The 22,451-nt window shown below is 35.2% G+C and overlaps 3 protein-coding genes across 4 annotated transcripts; 2 read left to right on the forward strand and 1 right to left on the reverse strand.

The window, feature by feature from the left end:
* Nucleotides 1-1,195: 1,195 nt before the first annotated feature.
* Nucleotides 1,196-6,461, forward strand: LOC100265004 (BTB/POZ domain-containing protein At5g03250). Its single transcript, XM_002273996.4, has 4 exons — nucleotides 1,196-1,462; nucleotides 3,589-3,658; nucleotides 4,364-5,584; nucleotides 5,754-6,461. Exons 1-4 carry the CDS (start codon nucleotides 1,404-1,406, stop codon nucleotides 6,261-6,263), a joined length of 1,860 nt encoding a protein of 619 aa, XP_002274032.1. The 5' UTR covers nucleotides 1,196-1,403; the 3' UTR covers nucleotides 6,264-6,461.
* A 1,362-nt stretch (nucleotides 6,462-7,823) lies between these two features.
* Nucleotides 7,824-11,765, forward strand: LOC100242717 (uncharacterized). Of its 2 annotated transcripts, none has more exons than XM_002273118.4 (4): nucleotides 7,824-7,958; nucleotides 8,172-8,352; nucleotides 11,169-11,295; nucleotides 11,378-11,765. In XM_002273118.4, exons 2-4 carry the CDS (start codon nucleotides 8,174-8,176, stop codon nucleotides 11,444-11,446), a joined length of 375 nt encoding a protein of 124 aa, XP_002273154.1. In that variant the 5' UTR covers nucleotides 7,824-7,958; nucleotides 8,172-8,173; the 3' UTR covers nucleotides 11,447-11,765. The 2 variants fall into 2 exon arrangements, with proteins under 2 accessions (XP_002273154.1, XP_010658398.1); XM_010660096.3 differs by having other exon boundaries at nucleotides 7,830-7,958; nucleotides 8,153-8,352.
* A 4,974-nt stretch (nucleotides 11,766-16,739) lies between these two features.
* Nucleotides 16,740-21,812, reverse strand: LOC100253096 (E3 ubiquitin-protein ligase WAV3). Its single transcript, XM_002273014.3, has 2 exons — nucleotides 21,218-21,812; nucleotides 16,740-19,138 (listed from the first exon to the last, which is right to left on the reverse strand). The coding sequence occupies exons 1-2, from the start codon at nucleotides 21,410-21,412 to the stop codon at nucleotides 17,201-17,203; spliced, it is 2,133 nt and encodes a 710-aa protein (XP_002273050.1). The 5' UTR covers nucleotides 21,413-21,812; the 3' UTR covers nucleotides 16,740-17,200.
* Between the last annotated feature and the right edge of the window lie 639 nt (nucleotides 21,813-22,451).

Genomic DNA, 22,451 nt, shown 5'->3' on the forward strand with positions numbered 1-22,451 from the left:
CCATTACATCTATTTTTTACATTTATTGTGTAAAAAAAAATATTGTTCATATCTATTACTCACATTCAATTTATCATTGATTTATCTTATTTTTAATCAAATAATTTTTCCAAAATATAATATACACAAAAAAAAATTATTATAAAAATTATATTTAATGTACTATATATAAAAAATACAAATCTTTTATTTATTTTAAACATATTCTTGGTATCTTCTCGCTTTTGTTGTAGTTTTTGCAAGTTAATTATATTTTTTGGTGTTATGGATGGTTATATTATTTATAGCTATGAGACCGATTTTTATAATTTAGGGTCTTTGCAATACTCTTTGTACTGTAGTTGCATTTTTCACACTCTAATAATATTTTTTGTATTAAAATTATATTTTACGTCATTTAGTTACGGTTTTTATACCATAATCATATTCCATTCAAGTTACAATTTTTGTATTTCAAAGTTATTTTTATACTTTGATTATATTTTTGACATCTTACTCATATTTTTATACATCTTAATCGTGTTTTTTGCATCTCAGTTACAAAATTTCATATTTTAGCACATTAAACACATTTTTCTTACTTTGGTGATATTTTTTGTATCTTGTTCATACATTTTATATACATATTTTTCACACTTCGGTTATATTCTTATTTCCGAGCACAATTTTATTACAATGATATATCGATGATAATTTTTAATATGTCGGTTGTATTTTTTATATTTTAGTCACAATTTTTGTGTATTGTTCATATTTTTCGAACTTCAATAGTAATTTTCATATATCGATCACATTATTTGTACCATAGTCACAATTTTTATACCTTAATAATTTGATTGAATTTTTTATAATTTAATTACATTTTTCAATTATATTAATCCTAATCACGTTGTTAATACATTCTCTATTTTATTTTTAAAAAGTAATGAAGGTATTCTAATTTCAAACCTTTGGTTTTTTTTAATTGAAATTTGGATATAATCGTAATTTCAATCTTTGGAATAATTTTAATTTTCTTTTTAAAAAAGTTAAAAAATAATAAGCGGATGGAAAGATGATTTAGTTTTAAAATTTGAATTAAAGAAAAAGAGAAAAAGGAAAAAACTGCAACTGATGAGAATACCCAAACAGTGCCTTACTGTTATAACAGTTGAAACTGATTGATCTCCTGGGTTTCCACCCTTAAGACCCGGGACCACCCTCCTCACTCTCTCCCAAAACGCAAGAAAAGATTACAGAGAGAGATAGAGAGAGAGAGAGAGAGAGAAAGAGACAGAGGAGAGAAAGAGACAGAGGGTGGGACTCAGAAATCTCATCGTCGCTGCCCTTTCTTTATCATTATCATTCCGACACTTCTTTGCGTTATAGACAAAGCTCTGCATGTGAAGTGTGGTACCATTCTCATGGCGTGCATGAAGCTTGGATCCAAACCTGAAGCCTTTCACCTCGATGGCCAAACCTTGTTAGTCCTTCTAATTTTTTTTTTCCTGCATTTTGTTTTCATTTTTTATGATTTTGGAGTGGTGGGTTTGCGTTAACATTGGAAATTACGTGTTGGGGCTTCTGTTGTTTGGCGTTTTCGGATCATAATTCTTTCGCAATTGATTTTTTTTTTTTCCCTTACCGTTTGTGGTGGGCTTGTTTTTCTCCATAACATCCGTTCATAGCTGGTGTATGGGTATGCAGTAGTATGGAATTGTGTTATCCATCCAATGTCATTGGTTCGATTCTAGCTTACAATTTTGAGGAATATATAAGAAGGGATAATTTGATGTGTTAATTAGTAAAGTTATATGGTAGGTGTTTGTGAACTTAGCTTACTGCACTCTTCTTTGTTAATTCTGTCCGGGTGATGTTGGTCTTGCTGTTCTGTGAAGGCCAATACATACTGTATGTGATTTGAGTTTTCGCTCGTGTAGATATTTAGTAGAAGAATGTGGAAGGCTAAGCCCATTTGCAGTTGTAGATTCTCTCTATCTTTTGTTTTTTCAAGCTGATTTTATTCGGATATGCTGTTCATTCCTTGTGAAAATCTCGCAGTGGCTTAAACCGGTGAATAAATTGGGAACACAGATTAAGATGATTTAGACATTTGAAAGAACACCATTGATATATGGGAAAGAAGGAATTTGTTTGTATGAATTGAATTGGAGGGCTCAAAAGAGGAGCAAGTCTCAGAAGGAAAACATTAACTTCATAATAGAATAACAGGCCTTTTGATACGGTGGAATTTCATGAAGGTCTGTTGAATGTTGGTCAATTTGATGTACATAGTTAGGTCATTCCCAAAAAATTCATGCCTTTTGTGGCCAACTGGTAGTTTAATGTGATATTATAGTTTTGATATATGGGGGTCATGGGTTTGCAGGTGGGATGTTGAACATCATTCAGCTTGATTTACATTGTTAGCCCATGTCCTAAATGCTTAAGTTTTTGCGGCAACTGATTATTTAACAAGATTAAAGTCGTAACTTCAAATCTTCAAGAAAGGCCCTCTGTCAATTTTTAGAGAGGTTTTTTTTATTTTTTTTATTTAATATTCACTGTACCTTCAAGCCTATTGGAAAGAAGTTCTCTAGACTGAAAATCTTGCATTTGGCACAGAGTGGTTTGAATTGTAATTAACTCAAACCTACTCAGTACAGAATCAAGCTCCTGTAGTTTAAGAAGTGTGTTGGTTGCATTGGACACCCAGAGTGTATCTGGCTGCCTGGATTTGGATTTAAGATAGAGATTTAAGCTTGTGTGATTTCTAAATAACTCCTGACACAAATCATTTTAAAGCCAAAGACTTGAAAGTGTAACATCCTGATAAGGATTTCACTGAAATCCAAACCAATAATGTGAGATGTCTTATGAGACAATAAATGTATTTTTTTAAGAATGTCAATAATCAAAACCAAAGATAGATCTGAACACTTCTAAAATTGCTTAGCTCTTCTTTCCATGCATCACCAAAAAGAAACCATTTCGTGCACAATTCTGAAGCTAGATAATTGCAGATGTTGGCTTGCTGCAGCTTCAGTATTAATTTTTTTTTTTTCTCTTAAAAATTTCCCTATGCCTTGCATGTATCAAGAAAAGATCAAATCTGAGAGGAACATAAAGTTCAAAGCATGCATGTTTGATCAGTTTTAAGTGCTTTTAAGGTGCCTTTCCTGGGCTAGAGTGTGTTATACTAGATTTTGGCATTACCTTTTGCTTATTACCCTAATATTGAGTTGGTAGGTTGCATCTATCATGAGATGCTGCTGAGATCAATATGCGGGCATCTATGATAAGCTTAGGATGTCTTCTAATTATAACAAATCTCCATCGCATTGGTAATCATGTAATCCCAAACATTTTTAAAACTAACTCTCCTATATTGTTCTCTCCTTCCTTGAGAGTAGCATTGTAGCTGTATCTTTTGGTTGGCTCATTTTAGGCAGGGGATCCTATAGGCTGAAACTGTTGAAGTTTATTCAATTCCCCCTTCTGGCTATGCCATTGAAATTTATCTGAGTTGCAGTGACATTTGAAGAAAATTTTGTTTCATCTTTTAAATCTTCTTTTCTTTCCCTCGACATCTAATATTGTCACTTTCAGGCTCTGCTCAACTGGTCTTCCAAGCGATGTTATCATTGAAGTTGGAGAAATGTCTTTTCATCTGCACAAGGTGCATCTCACATCATCAAGCCTTACTTTTTTCCTTGTTTCTTGATTTGTCATATGCTATCGTTTCCATGAATTAGAAACCAGGGTTTTGAAAGGGATGCTTCATGGCTCACATTTTGGTAGGTTTGAAGAGAATGTCTGAAGCAACCATATAGCTTATCACAAGTTTTTTTCTGAGGTCAAATGTTTTATAAAATTGAGACTTTTTTTTAGATGGGCTTTTAAGTTATTTAATTTATTTAAATTAAAACCTCAAATTTGACAATCAAAAAGAAAACCTAGTGGCCTTCATGTCAAATCAAAGAAATGCCATAATGGACTTCTATGAATGAGTGTAGGTTTCATCTCATCAGCTGTTTTTGGAAATGTGAAATTTGTGTGAATTGATGATTGAGTCTTGTGTAGCCCTGAATAGAGGTTTAACCATGATTTCTTTTTTCCTCTGGACCTTTTTATGATTTGGGATGCATGAAACTAGGATGAAATTCTTAAGAAAAACATGAAAGACAGACACACAAAGGCCTCCATCATAGTTTGAAAGCTAGAGGTAGATAAGGTGTTTGTTGTACTTGCTGATGCAAGGCAAGGTTGAAATTATCTTTATGTTTCCATTCATGAGTTTGTTTCCCATCTCCTTTTCTTTTTCCTTTTTGATATCTTCTGGTCTAAATGTGCTTCCCCCTTCTCTCTTTTGCATGTACTCCAGTTTCCTCTGCTGTCCAGAAGTGGGGTAATAGAAAATCTTATTGGAGAATCTTCTGGTGAGGATGAAAGAAATTGTATCTTGCAACTGCATGACATACCAGGAGGAGCCAAAACCTTTTTGCTTGTGGCCAAGTTCTGTTATGGTGTTAAAATAGAACTCACTGCGTTGAATGTAGTCAGTCTCAGGTGTGCAGCCGAGCATCTTCAAATGAAAGAAAACTTTGGAGAGGGGAATCTGGTTAGTCAAACAGAAAATTTCTTAAATGAAGTCTTTGGAGACTGGACAGACTCACTTAAAGCTCTTGAAGCATGTGAAGAGGTTCTACCACATGCCGAAGAGCTTCATATTGTTTCAAGATGCATTAATTCTTTAGCAGTGAAAGCTAGTGCAGATCCGAGCCTAGTCGGTTGGCCTGAGTCGGGAGGTGAAGCAGCACAGAGCCCAGTGGGCACTGTTTTATGGAATGGAATTCTCACGTCGTCCAATCCCCATCCTGTAAGTGATGATTGGTGGTATGAGGATGTGTCCTGCCTTAAACTACCAATGTATAAGAGGCTGATCCTGGCTGTTGAATCAAGAGCCATGAGGCCGGAGAGGATTTCTGGGTCCCTCATGTACTATACAAAAAAGTATCTCCCACTGATGGGTAGACAATCGAGCTTTCAGAATGGAAACCGTGCTGCCCTTGGATCAACTGTTTCTGCTCTGTCTGATGCAGATCAAAGGAACCTCCTTGAAGAGATAGTAGAGTTACTACCTGATCAAAAGGGAGTCACATCAACCAAGTTCCTGCTTAGGCTTCTCCGGACATCCATGCTCTTACATGCAAGCCCATCATGTCGAGAGAATTTGGAGAAACGGATTGGGGCCCAGTTGGATCAAGCAGTCCTTGAAGATCTCATTATACCAAATTTGGGATATTCAGTGGAGACCCTTTATGACATTGACTGTGTTCAGCGAATCCTCGACCACTTCATGTTGGTTGACCGTGATGTAACTGATTCTACAAATTGTATAGTAGATGAAGCGCAGTTGATGGTAGGGTCCCATTCACTGACTCGAATGACAATGGTGGCAAATCTGGTGGATGGGTATCTTGCCGAGGTGGCACCTGATGTCAATTTGAAATTGCAAAAATTTCAGTCACTTGCTGCTGTTATCCCTGATTATGCCAGGCCATTAGATGATGGAATTTACCGGGCTATTGATATATACCTCAAGGTAAACTCCAGTATTCTGTCATTCTTCTTAGAGATTTTCATGGTTGAAAATCATCATGATCATATGACTGTCGACCAACTTGTTTCAAGATTTCATCCCTATTGTTTAGGATTTTTTTTTTTTTTTGATTTATTTGTGACTTTTTGCTAATATGGTTTTTCCCATTCAGGCACATCCATGGCTAACAGATTCAGAGAGAGAACTAATCTGCAGACTTGTGAACTGCCAGAAGCTCTCATTAGAAGCGAGCACCCATGCAGCCCAGAATGAGAGGCTGCCACTTCGACTCATCGTCCAAGTTCTATTCTTTGAACAGCTTCGTCTGCGCACATCCATTGCTGGATGGTTCTTCGTCTCGGACAACTTGGAGACCTCTCAGGACCCTAGTGGGAATCTTGCCCTCCCCAGGAGAAGCACAACACAGGATGAAATTGTTGCGGTTGACGATATGAGGGAGCGGGTTTCCGAGCTCGAGAAAGAGTGTCTGAGCATGAAAAAAGAGATTGAAAAGCTGGTGACGACGAAAAGGAGCTGGAACATCTTCTGCAGAAGGCTTGGGTTTAGACTAAAGCCAAATTCCTCCGGTCCAAAGGCCTCCAATAATGCCAAAGCTTCACCATCATCAACTACACCTCTCCTTAATACTAGTCAAAATCAACACAGTGGTAAGCTAGTGTGATTGAATTTTGAAAGTTCCCACATCAAACAAAGTGATTTTTCCTTCATTCCAGCTTTGGAAAGTTATAGTTGTCCATTTGTTTGTTTGTTTGTTTGTGGAGTAGCTAATGCTGTAACCATATTTACACATTAGATATACTGAATTTGACCCACATGGCATATTTTTTTATTTTCTAGTATGATCCCAATTTATTTCTAATGGAGAGTCTTCAAGCATATTAATTTTAATTTTTCTTGGCCATAATGAATTAGGGTTAATTCCATTGATACCCGCGTTTAGTGTAAATATACTAAGCCGACACAGTTTTTAAATTTCGTAAATTGACATCCTTATAAATGTATTTCATATATAAATTTTATTTTTTAAAGAATAAAATTTAGTTTTTAGAGAATTATTAAACACTCTTATTTAAAATATTTCTACTTAAAATCTATCCAAAAAATAAATTTAATAAACAAAATAAATTTATAGGAGTGTTGATTGATTAAATTTGAAACCAATGGTGGTTGAGTATATTTACATCAAACCTTCGGGTTTCAATCAATCAACCCTAATGAACTACTTTTACGGATATATTTGGATGAATTTCTTGTTTTCTATTTTTTAAGTAAATAATAATAATAATTTTACATGTTACATGAGAATTTTTAAAGGCACACATCCAAAAAATAATGGTTTTAAAAACTCTTTAAGATATTAGAAAATATTTATTATCTCAAAATTTTAGGACCTATTTGGTCATATTTTTAGAAACTTATTTTTAAAAACCATTTTTTATTCTTTGACTTAAAAATAATTTTTAAAAACAAGTTTAAGAAAACATGCCTAAACGGACCAATTTTTCCTTTTCTTTGAAAAAATCAGTGAAAATAACTCTTATTTATTCTCTAAAAATTATCATTTATTTCACTTTATTTTTAAAAATTGTTTGTAGAGAATAGTAAGTAGTGTGAGAAATGTTTAAAAACAATTTTCAGTTTTTAAAAAAAGAAAATGGTTTTTAAAATAAACGCCCAAACAGGCTCTTAATTTTTTTTAAATGATTTTTAAATATATAAAGTAAGCATATACCTTTGATATAAGAAATTTATTTTTATATAATTTTTTATATTTTAAAGATAAATATATATTCTTTATATATATATATATATATATATATATATATATATAATGTTCAATATTTTAAAATAATTTATTTTTATACTATCTATAACACACACTCTATATAATATTATATAAATGAAAATTTATGAAAAATCTTCTTCTCATTTTTTCTTGTCCTTCCTTACAAACCTAATGAAAATATTCCTGTATCCTTAACAAAATTTTTATTAATTTTATAAGAATTTTCTAATTTTGAAAACCATTTATAAGATTTTTTTTTTCTCCTGAGACCTGTTTTTTGACAAGGGTGTTTTTTTAAAGCTCGTTGAGAAAGGAGCACAAAAATGAAATTATTTTAAATTTTGTCCTTATATATAATTATTCAATATTTTTTTAAAATGGTAAAAGAAAATTTCAAAAGTAAAATAGAAAAGGAAAAAAAACCACACCCACAGGTCTACTCAAAACAAAACGACGAGCATCGCGTCGTTTTAGTGTCAATACGCTGATTGAAAATAAGCGAATAGAGCAGACCGGGAGAGATCATCAAACGGCGGCCGGCGACGATCTCCTTTTCATAGTGGCTCAAAGGTAACGTTCTCTACTCACTCTTCTTGGAAAATGTTTGTTTGTTTATTTATTTTTTCAAAATTTGGAATTTTGTAATGATTTAATTTGCCATATGTTACCGGAAATCAATCGAATTTGAAGGTCAAGATTAGATTGTTAGAAAAACCCTCGAAATGATTGGTTGATTTGGTTGTATTATCGAACTCACGATACAGATCCTCTTGTGGCGTGCAGCAATGACGTCAATGGAGAAAAAAGCTAGCAATCTTGCGGCTACAACCGCCGCTAAGATTCAGAAATCGAATCCGGGATTCAAAAGGTGGGGCAGGCAAAATCCATTTGTGAAATACGGGGTTCCGATGATCTCCCTTACGGTGCTCGGATCGGTCGGCCTCAGTCATCTCTTGCAAGGCAGGTTTGTGTTACTGTTATCCAAATTCACGACTTCAAAGCTTACACTCACTAGTCATTTTGTGGAAATTGAAATTTATGAAGCGCTGCTGGAGCCCTATATTCTATTTTTGTATTTTTGGTTCTGTTTGTATGTGGGAAACAAGGGGAAAAAGCAGAGGAAAGTCAATTTCGGAAGAGTAATTAGAGAAAGTTTTATGCTTTGAAGCCCCTCATGCCTTAGAAAAGGAAAATTGGATGATAAGAGTGCAGGAAAATTTTATGGGCTCAGACTTATTTTTGTTCTTTTTCCTTTTTCTTTCCTTTAATTTTCTGATTGCCCTTGTGCTTTCTCGGACAGTTTTTGAGGATTAAACAGAACCTAGATAGATGAGCTTCGGTTGATTCAAGCCCAATGTCCAAAAGAGCCAAGCTCCAGAAACCGGTGGCTTGGGTGAGTTAGGTTCATGACATGTTTTAGTGGCACTCACCTGCCGTCCAGGTATCTATGTTTGTTTTGCACAATTTCAGAAAGCTGGGTATCATCATTCTCTAGCATTCATAGCTATTCAGGAAGATACAGTACCATGTATGAATGAGAATTTCTCAATATTATAAGTGGAAAAACTAGATGTTGAAAATATATATTTTTTTCTCTCATTGCTTAATATACATGGAAATCATATGAGCTTCTAGGAATTCTCGCAGATATTAATGCTCCATTTGGATCTTGGGAAGTAGTAAGCAAGGGAAAAAAGGAAAAGAAAAGGAAAAGGAATCCAAGTTCTTTTGTTTGATTTTGCCAATACCAGAGAAAATGAATATAATGAAAATTATTTTGAAAATTTACACATTTTCTCCTTCTTCATTCTGCATATAAAGGGGGAATAAAATTAGAGAATAGTATAACGAAAATTTGTTACTCAAACCTTTTTTCTACCTTCCTTGGATTTTTCCTTCCTTTCCTTTTTTCTCTTTTTCTTTTCCTCATCTTTCCCCTCCTATTTTCCTTGAACTAGAAAGAGCATAAAAGGATAATGATGGAATGCATGGTGTCCTGATTTCAGCTGTTGCCACATCTGGCATGAATGAAGCTCACTGCATAGCATGTCAACCTATGATACATAAGTTAGGATACGTGCATCTTAGTTTGGATGATATGTCTATTAATCTGGATGTAATTTATATTGCAGAATAAATGTTTTGATTACCAAAAGGGAAATTTTGACTCCTATACTGCTAGGCTTCATACTATTTTCTCATAATATTATGAGGCAAAGGGGCACTTATCAAATAATAATATTATAAGGAAAAAAGGTGAAATTACTTCTTTTAACATGTTTATACGTGCTTCTTTCCCCTTTCTCTCAAATTGGCGAAAAGCAAAATTACTTCTTTTAACATGTTTATACCTGCTTCTTTCCCCTTTCTCTCAAAATGGCGAAAAGCAAAACTTGAAGAAGGTCTAGTTGCAGATTTTATTAGTGGAGAACAGTTGTGGTACATGGGATGGATGAAGTCTTCAACTCTAGTCGTATTAGGGGTTTGGACTTTGTTTTACCATTTCCTTTTTCGGGTGACCCCTGTGTCTCTGTTTGCTATAATGAAGTTCCTTCTGTTCCCTTTTAGTAATAAATGACTGTTACTTAGGGGAAAAAAGAAAAAAGAGAGAGAGAGAGAGAATGAGTCACTATGTCTTGCATGCATTCACCCCGTAGTTTTCCTTAGTAATTCCTTATTTCTTGCTTGAACTTAGTATAACCCATCTGTGTAAATGCAAATATAAGTCATTTTGTACCTTCATGCTTGTGAATGACTTTGAGTTGCATATATTTCTCCTCATAGTCTTTCATCAATTATACCTGGTTTGGTTAACCTGTGGCCTTACTTAAGCTGAAATATAAACTATCCTTGAATCCAAACAAAAATTTTCATCCACTAATATAGAAGCTTTGAGCATTAGGGAATTTGATAATCTGGCATAATGAAGCTCATTACTTAGCATGTCAACCTGTCATACATAAGTTATATGTTCATTGTTTCACTGCTAGGGTAGATCTCATCATTTCTTTTAATTACAGAATAAAGGTCTGATTAATAAAAAGGAAGTTGCTCAATCTTATTTCTCATAATATATCAATGCAAAAGCTGAAATTGCTTCTTTTAACACATCTGGAACCTGCTTCTTTCTTTTTCTGCTTAAAGTAGCAGAAAGGCAAAACTTGAAGTAGGGTGCTCACAGATTAACTAATGGAGGACCATTGTGGTACATGTTGAAAGGACATCCTAAAATCTAGCTTTTTTTTAGGGCATTGGACTTCATTTTATTTTTTATTTTGAGGCAGTCCCATCATCTGTGATTGCTATATGGAGATGCTTCAGTTCCTTCTTGTTAATAAATGACTGTTATATTATATCATTAAAAGATGAATCACTGTGATTTGCATGCATTTGACCAACTTCAGCCTTAACAACCTAGTACACAGCTCACTTGGCTTTTGTGCCTTACCCTATTTTGGAGAGATGGGTGTTTGTTCCTTACGATGATTTGGGGAACAATGAGATTACCATTATAGCTATTTTTAAGAAAGGAAGTTTAAATAAGAAAGGGAGAAAAAAAAAAGCATCATGCTTACCAATTTGATGTGTATCCACTATGACAACTGTTTGCGTTCTTGTTAACTTAGCTGGTGCTTATTTGCATTCTTATTGTGTGCCTGTTTGGATTGGAATTCTGGATATATTATCTGGACCTTTAAAGAATGTTACTTGCTTTACTCACTGTTTGGTACCTTTAGCTTTTCATCATCATCTAAAAGATCATGGGTCTTTCTAGCTCAGCAAGGATATTGGGAAGGTGAAAGATGATCGTGAATGGGAGATCACTGAAGCAAAGAAAGCACTGTCCAGGACAGGACCGGTTGGTGCGTATAAGCCAAAAAAGATTTCAATGGAGGAGGAACTGAAGGTATAACACTTTTGAGCTTGCAACTTGATAATTAATCTCCATGAAACCAATTATAAGTAGCTTCATCAATTTGTCCTTGCAGGCTATGCAACAGAAGATTAACATAGATGACTACGAGTATCAGCCAGTTCCTAGACCAAAGGAAAGCTAGTCAGACTCTAGTAAGCTCTTTTTGCTGTTTTTGAAGTTGTCATGTATTGCTCATGAGCATCTAGTAACAAAGTTCATAAATGTATCATATATAGAGTAGGTACTATTTTGTTGGATATTTCCTTCTCTTTCCTTGGAGAAGTGGAATAATTAGAGTTGCTCCCTCAGTTCAATTTTGGCAATATTTTAACTATCATGGGCCTTCCAATTCCAGCAATTGTTTAATTTCCTTAGCTTAGATTTCCTCCAAATCTGAGAATTGGTTTACCTGGTTCTTCAATCTATCAATAAATGTAGTACGATTTATTTACTTGGCTCCATATGATTTGTTGAAACTTTTATTTTCCAGTAGTGTTAAAAGACTTATTTTCCTCGAGTGTTAATGTCACGACCCAAGTACCATAGACCAAAATCATACCTTCCACCAAAAGAGAGCTAGAGACCAAAATCATACCCTTCACCAAAAGGGCGTCATCCTCTGGCTCTACTGGGGTCAAGGCAAAAACTCTACCTACTGCCTGTCTCCCCATGCCTTTAGCACTCGACCCTTGGGAAGATCGAGTTTGACTACTCATAGTGGCTGTTCGGGCTCCTTGCACTGCTGGGGGTAACTGTGGCATCTGGTAGTAGGGTAGGTGAAACTAAGGAGGCTAGAAAGGCAATGCTGACCGCTGTTGGGGCCTCCTTAAGGCTGAAATCGAGCCTGCAATGTGCCCCTTAATGGGCAAGCCCTCCATAAATGATTTTCTGCTCCACAACCATAACATACTCTAGCAGTAGCCGCCTTCTAAGCACCCTGCTCACCTCCAACATAGAATGAAGAATGTTCCTCATAATGCTGGCCTTGTTGCCTCTGCTATTGATGGGACCTTCTCTGGGAACTTTCCCTCACTTTTTGTTTCCTTAGTCTATCTCCCCTTTGTTCTCGGATTTGATTGGTGTCCTTCGTCTTGCTCCACCAATAAAGCTCTATTAACCAACTTAGAATAATCCCTTATAATCATAATTCAACATAATTAACACCATAACACTTCTTACTATCATCAACAAGCACCATAACAAGATTTTTTTTCAAACAGCAAGAATAAGTAAATAAATAAATAAATTAATAATCAGCTCATTAACTAATTACATACAACAAATCATAAACTTAACAATACACACAAACACTGATCCCAAGGTATTACTGCAACCTTGGCTCTGATACCATGTTGTCACGACCCAGAATTTGGCCCATGACCCTAGGTCAAAGGTTTGACATAAAGGGTTCCTCTTAATCCAAGTTGATAGTAAACCAAAATGCTCTGATTTTTTTTTCTCTAAACATAAATCACACTAGAGCTCCCTCCAACTAACATTCTAATTTATCAATATACAAACCAATACTCAAGAGCAACAAGATATTATAATTATCATTAAAATATAAAAATAAGAGTTCACAATTGAGCAAATTGATCAAAATAAATTCTCATTACAAAAATAGTTTCAAAGTTTGCTAATACAAGTTCCAAAATAAACCAACAGAACAATTACACTACAATCACTAGACTCCTCCAAAATCTCTTAGGGCATCCTGAAACCCTCTCTACTCTATTTGTTAATCCTCAGGGAATATATTTGCATCTAAAAGTTTTAAGAAATAAGGGGTGGACATTTCCACATTACTCGGTAGGGTGTCTTACACCCAATAGGATTAATTTATATTACTAAGGTTCAAGATATACAAAATAAATATTCAACCACAAAGTCAACAACCCAAACGTTTCATTCACTCTAATTGTAACACTTCAACAATTAAATAAAAGGTTGAAATTGAGCCTGCAGTGTGCCCCATAATTCACAAAATGATATGCGTTTGTACCCAAATATACTCTCCATTCGGGTCTTCCTGGAGTAGATTTTTGGGTCTTTCACCATAGAAATCCCACTCACTTCTTAATTCGCCTCTCACGGGCTTTGCCTTTCCATTTCATTATTATTTTTCTTTTTCTTTTCCATTTCATGCAACCTTATAACAAATTTAATTGTTGAAGTGTTACAATTAGAGTGAATGAAACGTTTGGGTTATTGACTTTATGGTTGAATATTTATTTTGTATATCTTAAACCTTAGTAATATAAATTAACCCTCTTGGGTGTAAGCATGGATTGAAATTTTGGTTTTTATTGGCGATATTTCGCTGATATATCGGATATCGGACGACCTCGAAACGATTTTGAGCAGATTATCGAATGAGAGGAATATTGGGAAAATATAGGGAAAATCGCGGAAATATCAGCGATATATTGGTCTGGAATTGATATATCAGCGATAAAATCGCAAGTGGAGCGACGCGAGGAGCAGCCGGGGATAACAAAAAAAAATTGATGATTTTTTGGGGTTTTTTTTGAAATTTTGAAAATTTTCATAATTAAATTTTTGATGATCCGATTGCCCATATTTCACCACTATTTTTATATATTTTTAACACTTTTCATATTTATCCCATTAATCCTATTTTTAAAAATTATTATCTGTTCACTCTTTTTATATATATATATATATATATATATATATCCTTTCAATTTTATTTAAATTTTAAATGTTTTTATTTAAATTTTAAAAATATAATTTTACCCAAAAAAATTGTTATAATATAAAAAATTAAGAAAGTTATAATATTTTATAAATTAAAATTAATTTGATAAGATAAATTATTAATAATTTTAATTATTTAAATAAATTAATGTTAATAGAAAAGGTTACCACATATTTTTTTATAAAATTTTAGAAATTAAATTTCAAATAAAATATTTTATATAAATTACTTTAATTTTTCATTTAAAATGTAATAAAATATGTTTTAATAAAAGTATTTTAAAAATTTTTAAACAAATATTGTTTTCAACAAGATGGACTCTCTTCATCTAACAATATGATGGAATCACATCGATCTTCATTTTGGTACTAAGAACTATTGTAATGTTATGTGTATTATATTTATATATAAATTGTTTTTATTCAATAAAATCAAATATTTCTTAACTCAACTCTAATTTTATATATTTCCAAAATTCATATTTATGATTCTTAAAATCCAAGTATCGAATCTACCAATATATCTTTATCTGTCGATGTTTTTCTTCTTGATTATATATATGTCAGTTGCACCTATAAAATAACTTTAAAATGTGTGTTCTTGCTTATTTTATTATTTTTTTGGAGTTTTTTCAAACATTTTTATGAATTTTGAATAATTTTCGCTCCACTGATATTTGGGAAAAAACATCTACCGATATTTCTCCAATATTTCCGATATATCCGTAAAATCAAAGTATCGATATATATATGTGATTACCGATTTTTTCATAATTGGGTGTAAAATACCCTACTGAGCAATGTGTAAATGATTACCTCTTCTATCTTAAAACTTTTAGATGCAGATATAGCCATCGAGAATCAACAAATAGAATAGGGAGGGTTTTAGGATGTCCTAGGAGATTTTGGAGTAACCTAGTGATTGTAGTATGGTTGTTATGTTGGTTTATTTTGAAACTTGTATTAACAAATTTTGAAATTATTTTTGTAATGAGATTTTATTTTGATTAATTTGTTTAACTGCGAACTCTTATTTCTAAACTTTAATGATAATTACTATATCTTGTTACTTTTGAGTATTGGTTTGTATATTGATAAATTGGAATGTTAGTTGGAGAGAGATTTAGTATGATTTATATTTAGAAAAAAAAATAAAAATTCAGACTGTTTTGGTTTATTACCTCCTTGGATTAGGAGGAACCCTTACGGTCAAACATTTGACCTAGGGTTATGGGCCAAATTCTGGGTCGCCTGGAATTTAGGTCGTGATAATTAAGATGTGATCCTACTGCAGATATAAGAGGCATGAACAAACTCAAATCAAAGAGAACTGTTTGCAAGTAATGAATAGAGCTAAGAGTGTTGAACACTTGAGAATCAGTCGTAGCACTTCGATCATTATTTTAGTGAGATATGCCGTTTTGTAATGCAATGAACTCTATTTGATCTGAGCATTGCTATAGGTTATGGATTTACCACCAAGTTTGTGTGAGATAAGAGGCTTCAAATTGGCAGGCATTTCTGAACTGCATCTTTGACAGAACTGAATGAGCTACAAAATAAGTGGAGCATGACATACAAGGAAAAAGGTGAAGAAGATAGAAAAGTATGCTTTGGGTGCAGGCTTTGCACCATCGTGGAGGGCTAGTTGATTGGTCTTATAACAAAAAAAAGGGGGCTACTTGAGATTCCCTGGGAGGTTGGTGGGAGAAAATTGAGCTACCATTTGGGAGTTTGGCACAAAAATAGTTCATTTAAAAAATAAAAAAATATTAAATTAAGATTTTTTCCCTCAAAATAATCACCAAATTCTCTCTAGTCATCTTAGTGCCCATGTTCGGTTTATCATGGTTTTAGCTTTATAATTAGATATTTTTTATTTTTTATTAATTTAATTTTTTATCAATTTTAAAACATAGGCAGTGATAATTAAATATTATAATAAGCAAAAAATTTGGTATTGGAATATAAAAAAAAAAATTACTTCTTAGTATATAAAAATAATATAAAATATTAAATACAAAATATTTTATGAAAAACATATATATTTTTAATCTTATAAAACAAAAAGTTAAAATTTAAACCAAATAAAAAGAAAAAAAATGTTAAAACCGCAGTCTCTTGGGGTGATTTTAAGCATAAAGCAAAAAAATTTAAGCATAAAACTTACACATAAATCCAATATTAGGTGGTATTTGTCTTTTTTATGACTTGATTCTAAATAGAATTTAATTTAATTTAAAATAAAATAATGTTTAATAATGTAAAATATTAAATCATTATTATTTTTTAAATAATCATTTATGAGCGTGATTTTGAACTTTTAACATTTTTTTTTTTTTGAAAAAAGAGTATTTTTGTGGCAAACTCACCATTTGGTGAGAGATTCGGAATCCGACTTGCATAGTAGTAACTGGTGGGAATATTCTTAAAGACGAGACAGGACAAGACTTCCCCTCCACCTTGGGCTATGGGTTGCTCCAATCTCACTATTGGCCGGCAGGTCTTTAATGATACTACGGTCACGGATCGTCAATACTAGGCATCATTCTCTCTCTCTCTCCTTTTCCCAAGTTCATTCACCAAAAGCAGGGTTGTTCTGTGCGGTCCATAAGGCAAGTGTTAACAGCATCATGCATGCTCTATCAAACAAGTGAAGAGAATGGGGGCTTCATACTTGGGAAAAAGAACTCTTTTTTTAAGTCATGAACAGAAGCTTGTGAAAAGAATCAACAGCAGGTATATATTATATATTTAGGTGAAGATTCACCCAACTATCCTCGCAATTACAGACTTGTACCAGTTCTCTCATAAGAGAAAAAGACTATTTCTCCCTTTATGTACATCAACCCCCAACACCATCACAAGGACAGAAACCAAAAACAGAAAGAGCAAAGATTAAAAAGAAAAATGAAATACAAAAGTTTTAAATCCTACCTAGTGTTCCTTTTCTTTTCTCTCCCCACCCCCAAGCCAAGATGAAAGATATCTGTTTAACCCTTTTCCCATTTTTATTCATTTACATATGTAAACCAGGAACAGTAAAACAGCCCAAAACCCTCCTCTTATCCCTCCAATTTGTCCCCATTATAAGTCAAAAAATAGAAAAAAGAGGCACTAAAGTATTCAACTGTGTTTTCTTTTTCGAAGCTAACCCCCCACAAAATTTTTTGATAATTTACCTTGGCTTGGGCTGTGAGGTGCATGACCATACTGGTCGAATAAGCCTCTGGGCTGATGGACTGCCCAGTAAGGTAGCCTGAGAACGTGTAAGCATCTCGGCCATTGATGGGGTTTGGTAAGCTTGAACCAGACTTGAACCATCAGTGGAGTCACCTCTTGCTGTTGCTCTTTGCCATGAGTGTGAGCTCAATCCTGACAGAATATAGGCCCTCCCTGATGCCTCATATACATGCCTGCTTGCCATCCGCTCTTGCATCTCCTTGAGCTCAGCATCCAATGCCACACAGAGCCGATCATGAGATTTAGCTGACACTGTATCTGATAATGCCTTACGGCAGCTTTCAAGGATAGAAACTGCACCAGCTAGGTCTCCCTGCTCAGCTGCAGCTCGTGCCTGTACCATTGCCTCAGCTGCTTGGAGCCTGTTGCGTTGCCTGTCCACTTCTATTGAGACCACCTCCTGACCAGCTGTTTCAGGTCTTTCAATCCTAACTTCTTCACTCTCCAAAGTAGCCATTTCCTTCGTTAGGGGATCTTTGTAGACACACCTCACCTTTATCAATGAGGTCTTGGCACCGGACAACTCAGCTGGAACTTTAACTGAAACCAGAAAATCCCTCTCTTCATCAGCATACAAATCTCCAACATCAATAGACCCTGTGCGTGCATCGCCCATCACGTGGCTTGGGTAACTTCCTGCTTTTAAAGAGCCAAGGCGGAGACTTGGGTCCACACACTCAACTCCCACTTGCAGCTCCTGAACCACAACACTCAGAAGGCCCCCAATGCATTGGGCAAATGCATCCTGGATCACAGATTCAGTCTCAATGAAAGAAAAGGTTCCACCAGAAATTTCTGAAATCGTGTGCATTGATGAGGCATCATGATCTGTCCCAAATCCAAAAGAATGCACTGGAATTTGAAACCCTGTGTTCTGACTGCCATGCATAGACAGAGGAAGTAGCAACTGATAATTTGGTTGGGGTTGGTTGCCACTAGAGCCATTGACAGTGTAAGTGTCCTGCCCATCAGACAACAGTATAATACTTGAGACTGGATTTCTTTCCTTTCTGTCTTCCATTACCTTGGCACCCTTCCTCAGGCCTTCAGCTATGTTGGTTCCACCATTTGCCACCAAAGAGTTAACAGCTTGCAATGCCTGCTGACGCCCTGCATCAGTCATCCGGCGAAGAGGAAAGAGGCGGCGGGCAGTGGAAGAGAAGGCAATAACTGACAGCCTGTCACTGGAGCCAAGGTTCTGTATCACAAAGCCCATGGCTCGCTTTAGCAATGCGAGCTTTGTACCTGCCATGCTGCCACTGATGTCAAGCACTGTAACTAGGTCAACTGGAGCTCGAGGATTATGAGAGTTTAATGGCGAGTTAGACATGTTTCTCTGGATATTTTGTCCTGTATTTGCAACAGCAGCTTTAAGATGAACCAGAACAGTGAAGTTATCATAAGATTTGGACCGTGGAGCAGCTGAAACTTCTGGGTATGTTTTGATTTCGACTGTCCTAACAGGGTTGTTTTCTGCCGCATTGCCATTTGAAGAGTTTCTTTCTGCAGGCACAGGTTGGTGATCTAAGGATTCATCATCATTGAAAACACCAGGCTCAGAGGCCTGATGCAGTGCCATGATATTTCGATTAGAATCTAGACGAGGGGGAGGTAGACGGCGAATTATGGTCATCAAATCATTATTTTGGTGCCAATCCACAGGGTTTATTCTTGCCCTTCTAGGGGGAGGATCCAAATTGGGACCCTCAAAGGGGATTTCTTTCCATTTTGCTCTGCAAACTGGGCAAATTTGGCTGCCATGCTTCACATTTGAAGTAATGCAGTGGAAATGGAAAGAATGTGAGCATTCTGCAGTGAAGATAGCTTGCCCATGCCCTCGTTTCATTGAGGTTAAACATATCGCACAGGTTTTCTGCAATTTCAAAACAAACACAAGTGAGAAACATACGACCAAACTAAAAGAAGAAAGCATCTAATGGTACTTGGATGAGTAAGAGCATCAATTAAAAGACAACACATGCACACACACGTCTTTAACTCATGAATGTTCACATGGTACTACTATATGAGGACAGAATAACTAACCAAAACTTCATTAAGAACCAACTGTTTTCAAGAAGATAACAAGACATGTATTATGATCCATGTTTAAACTCTATGCTCCATAAATTGAAGGGCACTATTGAAAAGATATAAAATCAACTGAGCAATCTAACTTGGAAAAGCAAATGATGCAATATATCACAAGCTTTGAACCAAATTATAAAATCACAGATATGCAACATTGTCCTAAAGCCCTGGAAAAACTAACCCAAATAATCTGCCCTGCATTTTGATTAGATCAACAGGACAATGAATCTTCAAAACCTCGCGCAAATAAATAGTGAAAACTTGCACAAGTAGGATGCATTTAAAGAAAATCCCTTTAAAGAGCTACCATGAAACAGAGACAACAAAAACATCCCCACAGACAAAGTAGAAGGTTTCAACATTTTCCTTTTTATTTTCTGCAGTGTTTATTGTGATCAAGCAACTGTTAGTAGATCGTATTAATTCCATTATCGGATGTATTTTAGGCATATATTTTTTAGAAGATTGAAAAACATGTTCGGTTTTAAAAGGTTATAAACACCAGTATGATACATATTCTGTAAGTCCAGAGACAACTAGAATAAGCAAGATTCTCATCAAGGTAAAAAGATTAAGTAGTAAAGATGAATCAGCATCTTAAGCTGGAAAAGAAGTCAATGTTTGGTAATCCACGTGTAGGGGGCATGTTTGGGAAATTAAGCAAAAGCAAGTGAAAGACCTTTTTCGAAGGGTAAATAAGCACCTGTACAATGATACAGATGAACCAACAGCTTTCAAAACAAACAGGGAGAAAAGAAGTGCAAAACCCATCTTTCAAAGAAAAGGGAATCATGAGTTGCTTTATATGTTTTTTTTTTTCTTATCTCTTTCTTTTTCTCCTTGATTAAACTTACTGCATGAAAACTTGCAAATTAATGGTCAACAGGCCACCAACTAAGCTACTTTTCCCTTCTACGAAAGGAGGAAAAGGAAAGGTTAAACCCATAAACTTCTTTTACTAGGAAGGCAAACCACAATGGTCCCAGAAAGGGACTCGTCCATTAACCCCACAAGCCCACAGAGTGGAAAACAACAAGACACCATCAAACCAATCTCCCTAACCCCACATTCTATGTAAAACCCCTAATACAATATTTTGCCATAGGATATTACCCATTGAATTAAGCCATTCCCAGATCAAACTACATGGTTTAGAAGAAACCCCTAAAAAAAACACTCACAAAAATGCATAATTTTCATATAAGATTTTTTTTCTGCCTTTCAAAATTCAAACCAACTGAATCCCTGAATGCGACCCATCTTTGATCTGACAGGTTGGACCTCAACTGGCGTCATTAATGAGGTTCAGACCCGTCAAAAGCAACGCCCCTATTAGACAAGTGGTCATTTGTCATGTATCGACACTTCCTATAGGGGTTTTGCCGTATAGCTAGCTAAACGGCCGATGTGGGAAATTTAAGCAAACAAGAAATATGGATGTTAATAAATATTCATGTGATCTCAGAGTAAGGAGATAAAAAGCCAGACAGACTGAACAAAGTACAGATATTCTTCTCTCAAGTCACATGAGGGAAAGCAATAGATTCCAAAGTCGGACAGGAATGCTAAATAATACTCTGTTTGGTTGCAAAGAAAACATGGAAGAAGAAAAATAAATGAAAAGCTCTCAAATCTTAGAATTTTCATTCGCCAGGCCCAGGGACAAAATATCAATCAATAAATCAAATCAAATCAAATCCCAGTTTAAAATCACTTGGCTTAGCTGGGTTTCCTCCTTTTTGCAAACCAAAACAGCGCAAAAGCACGAGACCCAGGACCCCATTTCCTTACCTTTCCCCTCCATTTTCGCAGAACCAAACATAAAAGTAATAAAAGAACTCTCCGTAACAGCAACACAAACCTTGGAAGATCTGCTCGCGCTCTTGGATAGCCTCAAACCGCCCGACGATGGCGTAGGCGTCATGGGCATCGCCGGCGAGAGCAAAGCCGCATCGGACAACCTATCAGCGGAGTCTTCTTCCTCCGCAGTCGCGGGAACATAGACGCACATATTGAACCCAAGTGCCAGCTTCGCCCTCCTCCACGCACTCCCCATCTCAGTGCAGATCCAAAAACTCCTCCTCACACCCAAAGAAAACTAAAAAAACGCTTTTGAAAAACCCAAAAACAAAAAACCCAAGCCCAAAGAAAACAGACCTCGAAAAATGCTTGGGGTTGAACTGCTTTCTCTTAAAGAGCTTTAAAAAAAGCAGAAAAGCAGGAGGCTTAGAATGGCGGTTTGCATGGGGAACTATGAGAAGGCAGTGTCAAAGCTAAGACTGAGAATGGGTCGTGGCGGAGAAACCAGATTGAATAGGCTCCTTGTACCAGTACACATACAAATTTCCTTGTTTTTAGCGGCGAACGCCATGAATGAATGAATAAAACTAGTACAGAAGAGAGAAGGAGAGGAGAGCTGCGTGTTATTGACCCTCGGATAAGTAAAAGCACGTTTTGGTTTTGTTGAATGAGGAAAGCAACCGCTTTATTATACAATTCCCACTTTTTCCTTCCCATTTTACCCCTCCTGCAGGGACAAATCTGTCCAAGTCAGACCATGTTTTGTTCTATTTTATCACCAAAATCTTATATTATATCCTAGAATAATTCAAAAATCAGAAGACGTGACTTGATCAATCACCACGTTGCTTGGTCTGTATTTTACTCTTGGGGACAGAAATTCAAACCTCTCTTAGAAGATGGGTTTTGTCATTTAATGCTTTCTTTATTCTTGAAATAAAATTTTCTCAAAAAAAAATAAAAGTTTTTTTTTTTTTCTTCTGGCTGAAATTGATAGAAGCATGCTCCTCCAATGATTTTGTCTTATACCTGAAGGTGGGGTGGTGGGATAAATCTAGTGGGAAATTGGTAGAATTGCATGGGCGGTCGGTCAACTTGAGTTGACATGAGGCTTGGTGGATAATGAGCAGCTCAAGGTGGACTTCATCATTTTTCATATATTATATGGTTATTTAATTCAATGTTTCTGATTTTATCACAAATCAGTTGGTCAAACACACTTTTAAAGAAATTTATTTGCCCTATTCTTCAAATTATTTAGATTGTGTTGGGTAGTTTTAGTATTTTTAACGGAA

The sequence above is a fragment of the Vitis vinifera genome, chromosome 13 (genome assembly GCF_030704535.1).
Source record: "Vitis vinifera cultivar Pinot Noir 40024 chromosome 13, ASM3070453v1".
NCBI classification, from domain to species: domain Eukaryota; kingdom Viridiplantae; phylum Streptophyta; class Magnoliopsida; order Vitales; family Vitaceae; genus Vitis; species Vitis vinifera.